Here is a 12,203-nt window from a genome sequence, read left to right on the forward strand (position 1 = left end):
TATCAAAATACCAATAGTAATTTTTACAAAACTAGAATGAATAATCTTAAAATCTGTATGGAACCACAAAAGACCCTGAACAGCCAAAGCAATCTTGAGAAAGAACAAAGCTTGGAAGTATCATAATCCCAGATTTCAAGATACACTACAAAGCTGTAGTAATCCAAACAGTATGGTACTGGCATAAAAACTGACATATTGGTTAATGGAACAGTCCAAAGAACCTAGAAATAAACCCATGTTTATATGGTCAATTAATCTACAACAAAGGAGGGAAAAACATACACTGGGGAAAAGACAGTCTCTTCAACAAATAGTGCTGGGAAAGCTGGACAGCTACATGCAAAAAATAAAACTGGACCACTTTCCTACACCATACACAAAAATAAACTCAAAAGGTTTAAAGATCTAAATGTAAGACCTGAAACCATAAATTAGAAGAAAACATAGGTAAGTAATTTTCTGGAGATCAGCCATAGAAACCTTTTTGTAGCTATGTCTCCTTAGGCAAGAGAAACAAAACCAAAATTAAACTATTGGGACTACAGCAAAATAAAAAGTTTTTATACAGCAAAGAAAGTCATCAACAAAAGGACAAGGCAACCTCTTAAATTAGAGAAGACAATTGCAAATGATATATCTGATAAAGAGTTAATATCCAAAATACAAAAAGAACTTATACAACTAACACAAAAATAATAATCTAAAAATGGCCAGAGGACCTGAATAGACATTTTCCCAAAGAAGACATACAGGTGGCCAATAGACACATGAAAAGATGTTCAACATCACTAATCACCAGGGAAAGACAAATCAAAACCACAATGAGATATCACCTTATACCAGTGAGAATGGCTAGAATGAAAAACAAAAACAAAAACAAAAAAAACTACCAAGAAATAAATATTGGCGAGGATGTGGAGAAACAGGAACCCTTGTGCACTACTGCTGGAAATGCAAACTGGTGCAGACACTGTGCAAAACAGTGTGGAAAACAGAATTACCATATGATCCAATAATTCCATTACTGCATATTTATCCAAGGAAAACAAAATACTAATGAAATGACATAGGCACCTCTATGTTTACTGCAGCATTATTTACAATGGCCAAGAGTCCTGGGATCGAGCCCCGCATCAGGCTCTCTGCTCAGCAGGAAGCCTGCTTCCTCCTTTCTCTCTCTCTGCCTGCCTCTCTGCCTACTTGTGATCTCTGTCAAATAAATAAATAAAATCTTAAAAAAAAAAAAAAGAATGTTATATTTTAAGTGCTTTATAATAATTAATATAAACTTTTGCTCTCCCTCAATCAATATAAACATTATATCTATTTGTGTATGAAGAAACTTGAAATGTAATTTCACCCATTTGAACATATGTAGAAGTTTTTCAATTTGTCATATCCCCATTTTCTTAAAGACAAATCCTTTAAGATAAAAACTTTCAATATTATCATTAATGAAAATAGCATTAGCTCTACAACAATCTTGTTTCTGAGGATAGTATTAAGTGAAGAGTGGAATACTCAGAAATAGTGCTTGATCAACTACTTACATATTTTATGTATTTATCTTCTTAATTACTAGGATTTTAACTCAACATTTTTTCCTCAGCACTTACTTTTTTGGTCAAAGAGTCGTCATTATCAGAAGGCATTCTTGTTGATACATGAAATATTACTTCTACTGTAGAGGTAGCAAAATACGGTGTGGTCAATCCTGTGCTTTTGTTTTTTTGTAGTCCTCCCATGAAACCACAATGGTTTGTAAGATTGACCTGGGAGCAATGACACATAATATTAATCAACTAAACAAAACACAAAAACTTACTACTGAAATAGACTCAAATTTCTCAATTTGTAAAAACATGGAGAAGAAAGTCTTTGGCATGTTATCAACCAATACTTGATCCAGAATTACTACTTGGAGCTGTTCTGTTCACACTGGTACTTTTTAAGTATTTGTGGATCCCTAATTAATAGGAGTTAATTAGGAAAGAAATCAACTGCTGTACAGTATGCATCTTTTGTTAGGCTACTAGGTGTTAATGCTAAATCATAAAGGCTATGGGAGGACCCCAAAGCCAGAGTAAAAAAATCAAGTGGCAAAAATCAAGACTGGAAATGATCTGGGGAAAAGTTAAAACAGTAATGTCATTTTGATAAGATGATTAATTAGGTGTGTTATATTTACTCATCGAAACTGGCTTCTTAATTTTTAGTACCTATCACACAGCTCAAAACAAAAATACAAATATGTAGAACTTAACTGTACTTCTAATGCATTAAAAAACTACAAATTAATCTTTGCAAAGATTTTTACACATATTTTTTCCCGATTATAAATAAAATACACACTAATATCAGGGTCAATACATCGGGTAATATTTCCTGAACTTGTGCAATACCCAGAGCAACTTGTCTTCACTGTTGAAAATTAAAGAAAATATTAGAAAGCAAAAAGAACACAAAAGAAAAAAAAAAACTTAAACATCACTTTATAACTCTCCACTCAGAGAAATCACTTTATAGATGTTTTTAAAAAATGAAGTCTGAAATATGGATGGACCTAAAGGGTACAATTAATGCAAGTACAATAAGTCAGTCAGAAAAAGACCAAAACCATATGATTTCACTTACATGTGGAATTTAAAAAATAGAACAAATGAACAAAGAAGAAAAGAAACAAACAAAAAAGCATACTCTTAAACAGAGGAAACTGGGGGTTGGCAGAGGGAAGGAAGGTGGGGCTGTGGGTGAAATAAAGGGGACTGAGTACACTTATGATCAGCACTGAGTAATGTGTGGAACTGCTGAATCATTATAGTGTACACCTATAAGTAATATAACACTGTATGTTAATTATACTTCAATTAAAAATTTAAAAATCTGAGTAACCGATACAGTGAGAATTATAAAAACCAATTTTTGCACCATGTGAACTGAACATGTCTCAACTATCAATATTAGTTACAATGACTGAACATCTGAATAAGAAATTAGTTTTTATGCCATTACTACAAGATTGCCTCAACACTTATAATATTTTAAAATTTGACTCAGTGATATTCATATAATTAAAATTTCAAAAGTAATACCTAAATTCTTCCTTCTATTTCTCTCATCTTTGGTGCTCAGTTCCCCTCCCAGAAAGCAATTTCTCTCTCTCTTTTTTTAAAGATTTTATATATATATTAGAGAGAGAACTCAAGTATGGGGAACAGAGGAAGAAGGAGAAGCAGACTCCCCAGTGAGCAGGGAGCCCGATGAGGGGCTCGATTCCAGGATCCTGAGATCATGACCTGAGCCAAAGGCAGACACTTAACTGACTGAGCTACCCAATGCCCCTCTTTTCCTTTTTAAAGATTTATTTAATTTTTTCAAAAAAATACTTATTTGTCAGAGAGAGAGAGAGTGAGCAAGCACAAGTAGGAGGAGCAGCAGGCAAAGGGAAAAGCAGGCTCCCCACTGAGCAAGGAGTCCGAATTGATCCCAGAACCCTGCGATCATGACCTGAGTAGAAGACAGACACTCAACTGAATGAAACCCTCAGGCATTCCAAGATTTATTTATTTTGGAGAGAAAGAGAGAGAATGCACAAGTGGGAAGAGGGAAAATGGGAGAGGGAGAGAAAGAATCCTTAAGTGGACCCCACTTGAGGACCCCCCAACTGAGTGCGGGGCCCAATGTGGAGCTCAGTCCCAGGACTCTGAGATTATGACCTGAGCTGAAATCAAGACCCAGCTGCTTAACTGAGCCACCCAGGTGCCTCCAGAAAGCAATTTCTTAAATATCCTTTTAAAAACGTTCTCTGTATATATAATTAAATTCCTACATGTATGTGTATACACACACACACAGCAATACATACAGTGTTTCCCACCATCTTTTTTTGCATTTAAAATACCTTGAAGAGTACTCATTAGTATATAAAGAGCTTCCTTATTTGTTCCGTTTTCATTGCTTCACAGAAGTTCATTTTCTTGATGCACAATAATTAACTAGTCCCCTACTTAAAGGGTATTTAGGTTGTTTCCAACCTTTTGTTAATATGTCAATGATGAGGTGAACACAGAATACATGTCATGTTGCATTTGTGAAAGTAGACCTACAGGATAAATAGTTAAAAATGGAACTATAAGTCAATGGGCATGTAAACTTCTAATTTTGAAACTCACTAAAATGTCTATAGATGGTATCAACAGCATATAAGAGCACATGTTCCCCTCATGGCCTCTCAAATATATTATCAAACTTTATGATCTTTTCAAATATGATAGGTGAAAAATAGTATCAAAGTGCAAACCTTTTGTTTTCTTTTAGAGAAAAGGTTATTTTCAGATCAGTTCTCTGATCATGTAATGGAGAAAAGGTCTCATTTTAGAGTTCCTTTGCTCTAAACGTTTATGCAGCACTCGATAATCTCCATTTTTTAAATTCCATTTTTTAACTGGAGATAACTGTAGGTTAATAAGAAGTTTTAAAAAATAATAAAAGGAGCTCCTATGTACCCTATAACCAGATTACCCCAAATGCAAAACTATATTAAAACCAGGATACTGGATGGGGTTCAGTGGGTTGGGTGTCCAAATCTTGATTTCAGCTCAGGTCATGATCTCATGGTCATGAGACTGAGTCTCAGCATGAAGCTTGCTTGAGATTCTCTCCCTCTTCCTCTGCCTCCCTGCCCCCTGCTTATACTCTCTCTCAAAAGCAGGAAAAAAAAAACAAACACCACAGGATACTGGCATTAACATGACTGAGAAACAGAACATTTCAACACCATAAGGATCCCCCATGTTACCCTGTTACATGAGCCACACCCACTTCCCTCTTATCCTACCTCCTCAAACCCTGACAATGAGTAATCTGTTTTTTACAACTAAATGGTCATTTCAAGAATGTTGTATAAATAGACCTGATCTGTGACCCAGTAGGTGATCTATTCTAGAGAATGTTCCACGTGCACCAGAGGTGAGCGTGTACTCTGTTGCTTTAGGATGGAATGTTCCGAATATACATGTGAAGTCCATCTGGTCCAGTCTGTCATTCAAAGCCCTTATTTCCTTGTGGATCTTCTGCTTAGACGGTCTTTCTATTGCAGTGAGGGGGGTACTAAAGTCCCCTATTATTTCATTATTATCAATGTGTTTCACTGATTTTATTAATTGGCTTATATATTTTACTGCTCCCATGCATGAATATTTACAATTGTTAGATCTTCTTGCACAGACTCTTTACTTATGACATAGTGTCCTTCCTCAACTCTTTATTACAGTCTTTGGTTTAAAATCTAATTTGTCTGATATAAGGATTGCTACCCCAGCTTTCTTTTGATATCCCCTGGCATGATAAATGGTTTTCTACCCTACCCTCTCACTTCAACTCTGGAGGTGTATTTGGGTCTAAAATGAGTCTCTTGCAGACAGAAAATCCATGGGTCTTGTTTTTTTATTCAATCTGATACCCTGTGTTTTTTGATTGGGGCAGTTAGCCCATTTACATTCAGAGTAAATATTGAAAGATATGAATTTAGTGCCATTGTATTACCTGCAGAGTAACTGTTAATATTGTTTCTGTTCCTTTCAGGACTATGTTACTTTTGGGCTCTCTTTTTGCTTTGAGGATCCCTTTTAATATTTCTTGTAGGGTTGGTTTGGTGATCACAAATTCTCTAAGTTTCTGTTTGTCCTGGAAGCTTTTTGTCAGTATTATTTTGAAATACATCCTAGCTGAATAAAAGTATTCTTGGCTGCATATTCTTCTCATTCAGCACCCTGAATATATTATGCCAGTCCTTTCTGGCCTGCCAGGTCTCTGTAGATAGGTTTGCTGCCATTCTAAAGTTCCTATCCTTGTAGGTTACAGACCTCTTGTTCTGAGCTGCATTCAGGATTTTCTCTTTGTCTCTGAGATTTCCAAGTTTCACTATTACATGTCAGGGTGTTAACCTGTTTTTACTGATTTTTGAGAGGAATCCTCTGTGCCTCCTGGACTTGAATGCCCATTTCCTTCCCCAGAACAGGGAAGTTCTCTGCTATAATTTGCTCCAAAATACCTTCTGCCCCCATCTCTCCAAATTATTCTAATATTATTCTGCTTTATAGTATCACTTATCTCTCTAATTCTCCCTTTGTGATCCAGCACTCGTTTATCTCTTTTTTTCAGCTTCTTTATTCTCCATCATTTTGTCTTGTATATCACTAATTCTCTCTTTTGCCTCCTTTATCCTAGCAGTTAGAGCTTCCATTTTTTATTGCATCTCATTAATAGCCTTTTTTATTTCTACTTGGTTTTTAGTTCTTTTACTTTTAGTTCTTTTACTTCTCCAGAAAGGGATTCTCTGCTGTCATCTATGCTTCTTTTGAGCCCAGCCAGTATCTTTATAATCATTATTTTGAACTCAAATTCCAACATCTTAGTTATGTCCATACTGATTAGGTTCCTGGCAGTCAGTACTGCCTCTTGTTCTCTTCTCTGAGGTGAATTTTTCCATTTTGTCATTCTTGCAGAAAGTGGTCACTTTTCTATTCATAGAACTGCAGCTATTTTTTTTTTTCCTTAGATCTCTGGCTGAGTTCACAGGTGTTTAGAATGATTTGAAAGCTATCTAGCTGATTCTTGGGACCAGATGAAATTCAGATCTCCTACTCCACCACCATTTTGGATCAATCCTCCTCTCAACCAGTATCAAAAGACTGGGATCATTCCCTACATATTTTCAGACCACAATGCTTTGAAACTGGAACTCAATCACAGGAGGAAATTTAGAAAGAACTCAAATACATGGAGGCTAAAGAGCATCCTATAAAGAATGAATGGTTCATCCAGGAAATTAAAGAAGAATTTTAAAAATTCACAAAAACAAATGAAAATGAGAAGACAACTATTCAAAATCTTTGGGATGCAGCAAAGGTGGCCTTAAGAGGGAAGTATATACTAATACAAACCTTTCTCAATAAATAAGAAAGTTCTCAAATACACAATCTAAACTTACACCTAAAGGAGCTGGAGAAAGAGCAGCAAATAAAGCCTAAACCCTGCAGAAGAAAATTAATAAAGATTAGAGCAGAAATCAATGAAATAGAAACCAAAAGAACAATAGAACAGATCAATGAAACTAGGAGCTGATTCTGTGAAAAAATTAGTAAGATTGATAATCCCCTGGCCAGACTTATCAAAAAGAAAAGAGAAAGGATCCAGATAAATAAAATCATGAATGAAAGAGGAGCTATCACAACTAACACCAAAGAAATACAAACAATTATAAGAACATACTATGAGCAATATATGACAACAAATTAGGCAATCTGGATGAAATGCATTCTTAGAGATGTATAAACCACCAAAACTGAAACAGAAAGAAACAGAAAACCTGAAGAAACCCATAACCAGCAAGGAAATTGAAGCAGTAATTAAAAATCTCCAAACAAACAAGAGCCCAGGGCCAGATGGCTTCCCAGGGGAATTCTCCCAAACATTTGAAGAAGAATTAATACCTATTCTTCTGAAGCTTTTTCAAAAAATAGAAATGGAAGGAAAACTTCCAAACTCTTTCTATGAAGCCAGCATTACCTTGATCCCAAAACCAGACAGAGACCCCACCAAAAAGAATTACAGACCAATATCTCTGATGAACAAAGATGAAAAAATTCTCACCAAGATATTAGCCAATAGGGTCCAATAGTACATTAAGAGGATTATACACCATGACCAAGTGGGATTTATTCTTGGGCTGCAAATGTGGTTCAACACCTGCAAATCAATGTGATATAACCACATAAATGAAAGAAAGAACAAGAACCATAGGATCATCTCAATAGATGCAGAAAAAGCATTTGACAAAGTACAGCATCCTTTCTTGATTAAAACTCTTCACAGTGTAGAGGCAGAGGGAACACACCTGAATATCATAAAAGCCATATATGAAAAGCCCTTACTAAGTATCATTTCAATGGGGAAAAACTGATAGATTTCCCCCTAAGGTCAGGAACACGGCAGGTATGTCCACTATCACCACTGCTATACATAGTACTAGAAGTCCTAGTCTCAGCAATCAGATAATAAAAAGAAATAAAAGGCATCTGAACTGGCAAAGAAGAAGTTAAACTCTCACTCTTTCCAGAACACATAATACTCTATGTGGAAAACCCAAAAGACTCCACCCCAAATTGCCAGAACTCATACAGGAATTCAGCAAAGTGGCATATAAAATCAATGCACAGAAATCAATTGCACTCTTATATACTAACAAGGAGACAGATCCCACTTACAATTGCACCCAAGTTGATCCCATTTACAATTGCACCTAAGGAGTTGATCCCATTTACAATTGCACCCAAAACTATAAGATACCTAGGAATAAACCTAACCAAAGATGTAAAGGATGTGTACTCAGAAAACTATAGAACATTCATGAAAGAAGTTGAGGAAGACACAAAGACAAGGAAAAACGTTCCATGTTCATGGACTGGAAGAACAAATATTGTTAAAATGTCTATGCCACCTAGAACAATCTATACATTCAATGCAATTCCTACCAAAATACCATCATTTTTTTTCACAGAGCTGGAACAAATAATCCTAAAATTTGTATGGAACCAGAAAAGACCCCAAATAGCTAAAGGAATGTTGAAAAAGAAACCAAAGCTGATGGCATCACAATTCCGGACTTCAAGCTCTATTACAAACTGTAATCATCAAGACAATATGGTAGTGGCACAAAAACAGACACATAGATCAATAGAACACAACAGAGAACCCAGAAATGGACCCTCAACTCTATCTTCAACAAAGCAGGAAGGAATATCCACTGGAAAAAAGACAGTCTCCTCAACAAATGGTGTAAGGAAAACTGGACACCCACATGCAGAAGGATGAAACTGGACCATTTCCTTAAACACAAAAATATACTCAAAATGGGTAAAAGACCTAAATGTGAGACAGGAATCCATCAAAATCCTAGAAGAGAACACAGGCAGCAACTTGAGCTGGCCACAGCAACTTCTTGCTATACACGTCTCCAAAGGCAAGGACAATAAAGGCAAATTTAACTACTGGGACTTCTTCAAGATAAAAAGCTTTGCACAGCAAAGCAAACAGTTGACAAAACCAAAAGACAACCAACAGAATCGGAGAAGATATTTGCAAATGACATATCAGATAATGGGTTAGTATCTGAAGTCTAGAAAGAACTTACCAAACTCAACACCCAAAGAACTAATACTCCAATCAAGAAATGGGCAGAAGACATGAACAGACATTTCTCCAAAGACATACAAATGGCTAAGAGACACATGAAAAAATGCTCAACATCACTCTGCATCAGGGAAATACTAATCAAAACCACAATGAGATACCACCTCACACCAGTCAGAATGGCTAAACTTAACAGGTCAGGAAATGACAGGTGTTGGTGAGAATGTACAGAGGGGAGAACCCTCCTACACTATTGGTAGGAATGCAAGCTGTTGCAGCCACTCTGGAAAACAGCATGGAGGTTCCTCAAAAAGTTGAAAATAGAGCTACCCTATGACCCAGCAATCACACTACTGGGTGTTTACCCCAAATATACAAATGTAGTGATCCAAAGGGGCACCTGCACCCCTGAATTTATAGCATCAATGTCCACAAAACCCAAGCTATGGAAAGAGCCCAGATGTCCATCGACAGATGAATGGATAAAGAAGATATGATGTATGTACACACACACACACACACACACACACACACACACACACTGGACTATTACATAGCAATCAAAGATGAAATTTTGCCATTTGCAATGACATGGATGGAACTAGAGGGTATTATGCTAAGTGAAGTAAGTCCATCAGAGAAAGACAATTATCATATGATCTCACTGATATATGAAATTTAAGAAATAAGGCAGAGGATCATAGGGGAAGAGAGGAAAAAATGAAACAAGACGAAACCAGGAAGGGAGACAAACCATAAAAGATTCTTAATCATAGGAAACAAACTCAAGGTTGATGGAGGGGAGGGGGGTAGAGCAATGGGGTAACTGGGTGATGGACATTAAGGAGGGCATGTAATGTAATGAGCACTGGGAATTACATAAGACAGATAAATCCCAGGCCTGTACCTCTGAAACCAATAATATATGTTAATTAACTGAATTTAAATTTAAAAATATTAGAAGAATGTTATATAAATAGAATTATATACTATGTAACCTTGCCAAGAATTTGGAGATTTTCCTGTTACCTTTCTGCTAATGATTTCACATTTTTTCTTACTATAATTAGAGAATATACTGAATGATTTCAACGCTTTTAAGTTTGCTGCAGTGTTTTTTATGGTCTAATATGTCTATCTTGGTATATGTTCCATGGACACTTGAAAAGAATATGTATTGCAATGATGTTGGGTAAAGTGTTCTATAAATGTTGCTTGATGGTATTGTTGAGTTCTTCTACATACTTGCTGATTTTCTGCCTGGCTCTTCTTTTAGTTGTTGAGAAAGAGGTGAAGTCTCTATCCATAACTATGGATTTGTCTATTTCATTTTTCAGTTCTATCAGTTTTATTTCATATATTTTTCAGTTGTGTTATTTGCTGAGCACATACTATGTCTTCTTGGACTGCCATTTTATAATATCACCATCTCTGGAAATTCTCTGCTCTGAAGTCTCCCTTAGCTAATACTAATGTAACCACTATAGCTTTCCTTTGATTAATGCTTACATGATAGAACTCTTCCATCCTTTTAGTTTTTTCTTTAAAGACTTGTTTATTTGAGAGAAAAGAGAGGGACAGAGGGAGAGACAACATGCAGGGGATGGGCAGAAGGAAAGAGAGAGAGAGAATCTCAAGCAGACTCCCGACTGATCATGGAGCCTGATGTAGGGCTCAGTCTCATGACCCTGAAATCATGACCCAAGCTGAAATCAAGAGTTGGATGCTTAACTAACTGGGTTACCTAGGTGCCCTATTCATCCTTTTACTCTCCACCAGCCTATATTAAAATATTTGAAGTGAATATAATTTATATAGCATAGAGGAGGGGTCTTATCTTTTAATGCACTCTGATAATTTTTAATTGGTATTTTTAGACCACTTATGTTTAAATGTATTGACTGTTATGTTAGGGCTTAAGCCTGCTGTTTTATTGTTTCCTGTTTATTTTCTGTTTTTCATTTCTTTATTTTACCTGCCTCCTGTCGATTACTTAAACATTTTCTAGAATTCCATTTTTATTTATCTATCATTTTTTGAAATGTATTTTTTGTGATTTTTTTTTTTTAGTGGTTGCTCTTGGTATAAGACTATATATACATAACTTATCACAGTCTACTAATGTCACTTCACACCAATTTGAGTGAAATATACAAACCCTGCCTCAGTTTATGCCCCTGTACGCTCAATTGTTTGTAATATAATTGTCATGAATATTTTCATGGCATTACACTTAGAAACACATCAGAAATAATTTTTGCACCATCAAACATAATTAAGAAAACCCAAGAGAAAAAGTAATGCCTAATGTATTTACCCATATTTTTTCTTGTCAAACTTTTTCTTTCTAGTGTTCCAAGTTTCTTTCTATTGCTTCCTTTCTGTTAATATAACTTTATTTAGTTGTTCTTTTAGGGTAGGTCTGCCAGCAACAAGTTCTCTAAGTTTTCCCTCATCTGAGAATGTTTGGCTTCATTCCTTCACTAGCTAATATGAGTCTGGTTGAGAATTTTTCTTTCAGCACTTGAAAAATATTGTCACTCTCTATGGCTACTATAGTTTATTTCTTGTGGTTTTGTTTTGTTTCTTAGTAGGTTCCATGCTCAGCTTGGAACTCAATGTGGGGCTTGAACTTACAACCCTAAGATGAAGGCCTGAACTGAAGACCTGAGCCAAGACCAAGAGATGGATGCTTAACTGACTATGCTACCCACTCATCCATGGCTTCTATAGTTTCTGATAAGAAATTCCCTATTATTCTAATTGCTTTCGCCTTATAGATTAAAAAAAAAAACACAACTTTTCCCCAGATGCTTTTAAGTTTTGAGATTTCTTATTTCTTATTTAATTATGATGTGTCTTGTATGGATTTCTTTCAATTTATCCTATTTGAGTTTCACACAGCTTCTTTAATCTGTAGCTTTATTCACTTTATTTCTCTTGCCAATTTGGGAAATTTTCAACATTATTTCTTCAAGTAATTTTTGACCCAACCTATTCTCTCTTTC

At 35.7% G+C, this 12,203-nt stretch overlaps 1 protein-coding gene across 4 annotated transcripts in view; it reads right to left on the reverse strand.

Moving 5' to 3' along the window:
• LOC111158948 (Ral GTPase activating protein catalytic alpha subunit 1) overlaps positions 1 to 12,203 on the reverse strand; it is a 246,811-nt gene that overhangs the window by 49,468 nt on the left and 185,140 nt on the right. For all 4 annotated transcript variants that reach the window (XM_022521311.1, XM_022521309.1, XM_022521306.1 and 1 more), the window contains one exon: positions 1,620 to 1,775. In XM_022521311.1, the coding sequence (XP_022377019.1) occupies positions 1,620 to 1,775 (156 nt within the window). The remainder of the gene's footprint in view (positions 1 to 1,619; positions 1,776 to 12,203) is intronic.

Source organism: Enhydra lutris, unplaced genomic scaffold, assembly GCF_002288905.1.
Source record: "Enhydra lutris kenyoni isolate GAN:26980312 unplaced genomic scaffold, ASM228890v2 scaffoldscaffold4, whole genome shotgun sequence".
Lineage (NCBI taxonomy): Eukaryota > Metazoa > Chordata > Mammalia > Carnivora > Mustelidae > Enhydra > Enhydra lutris.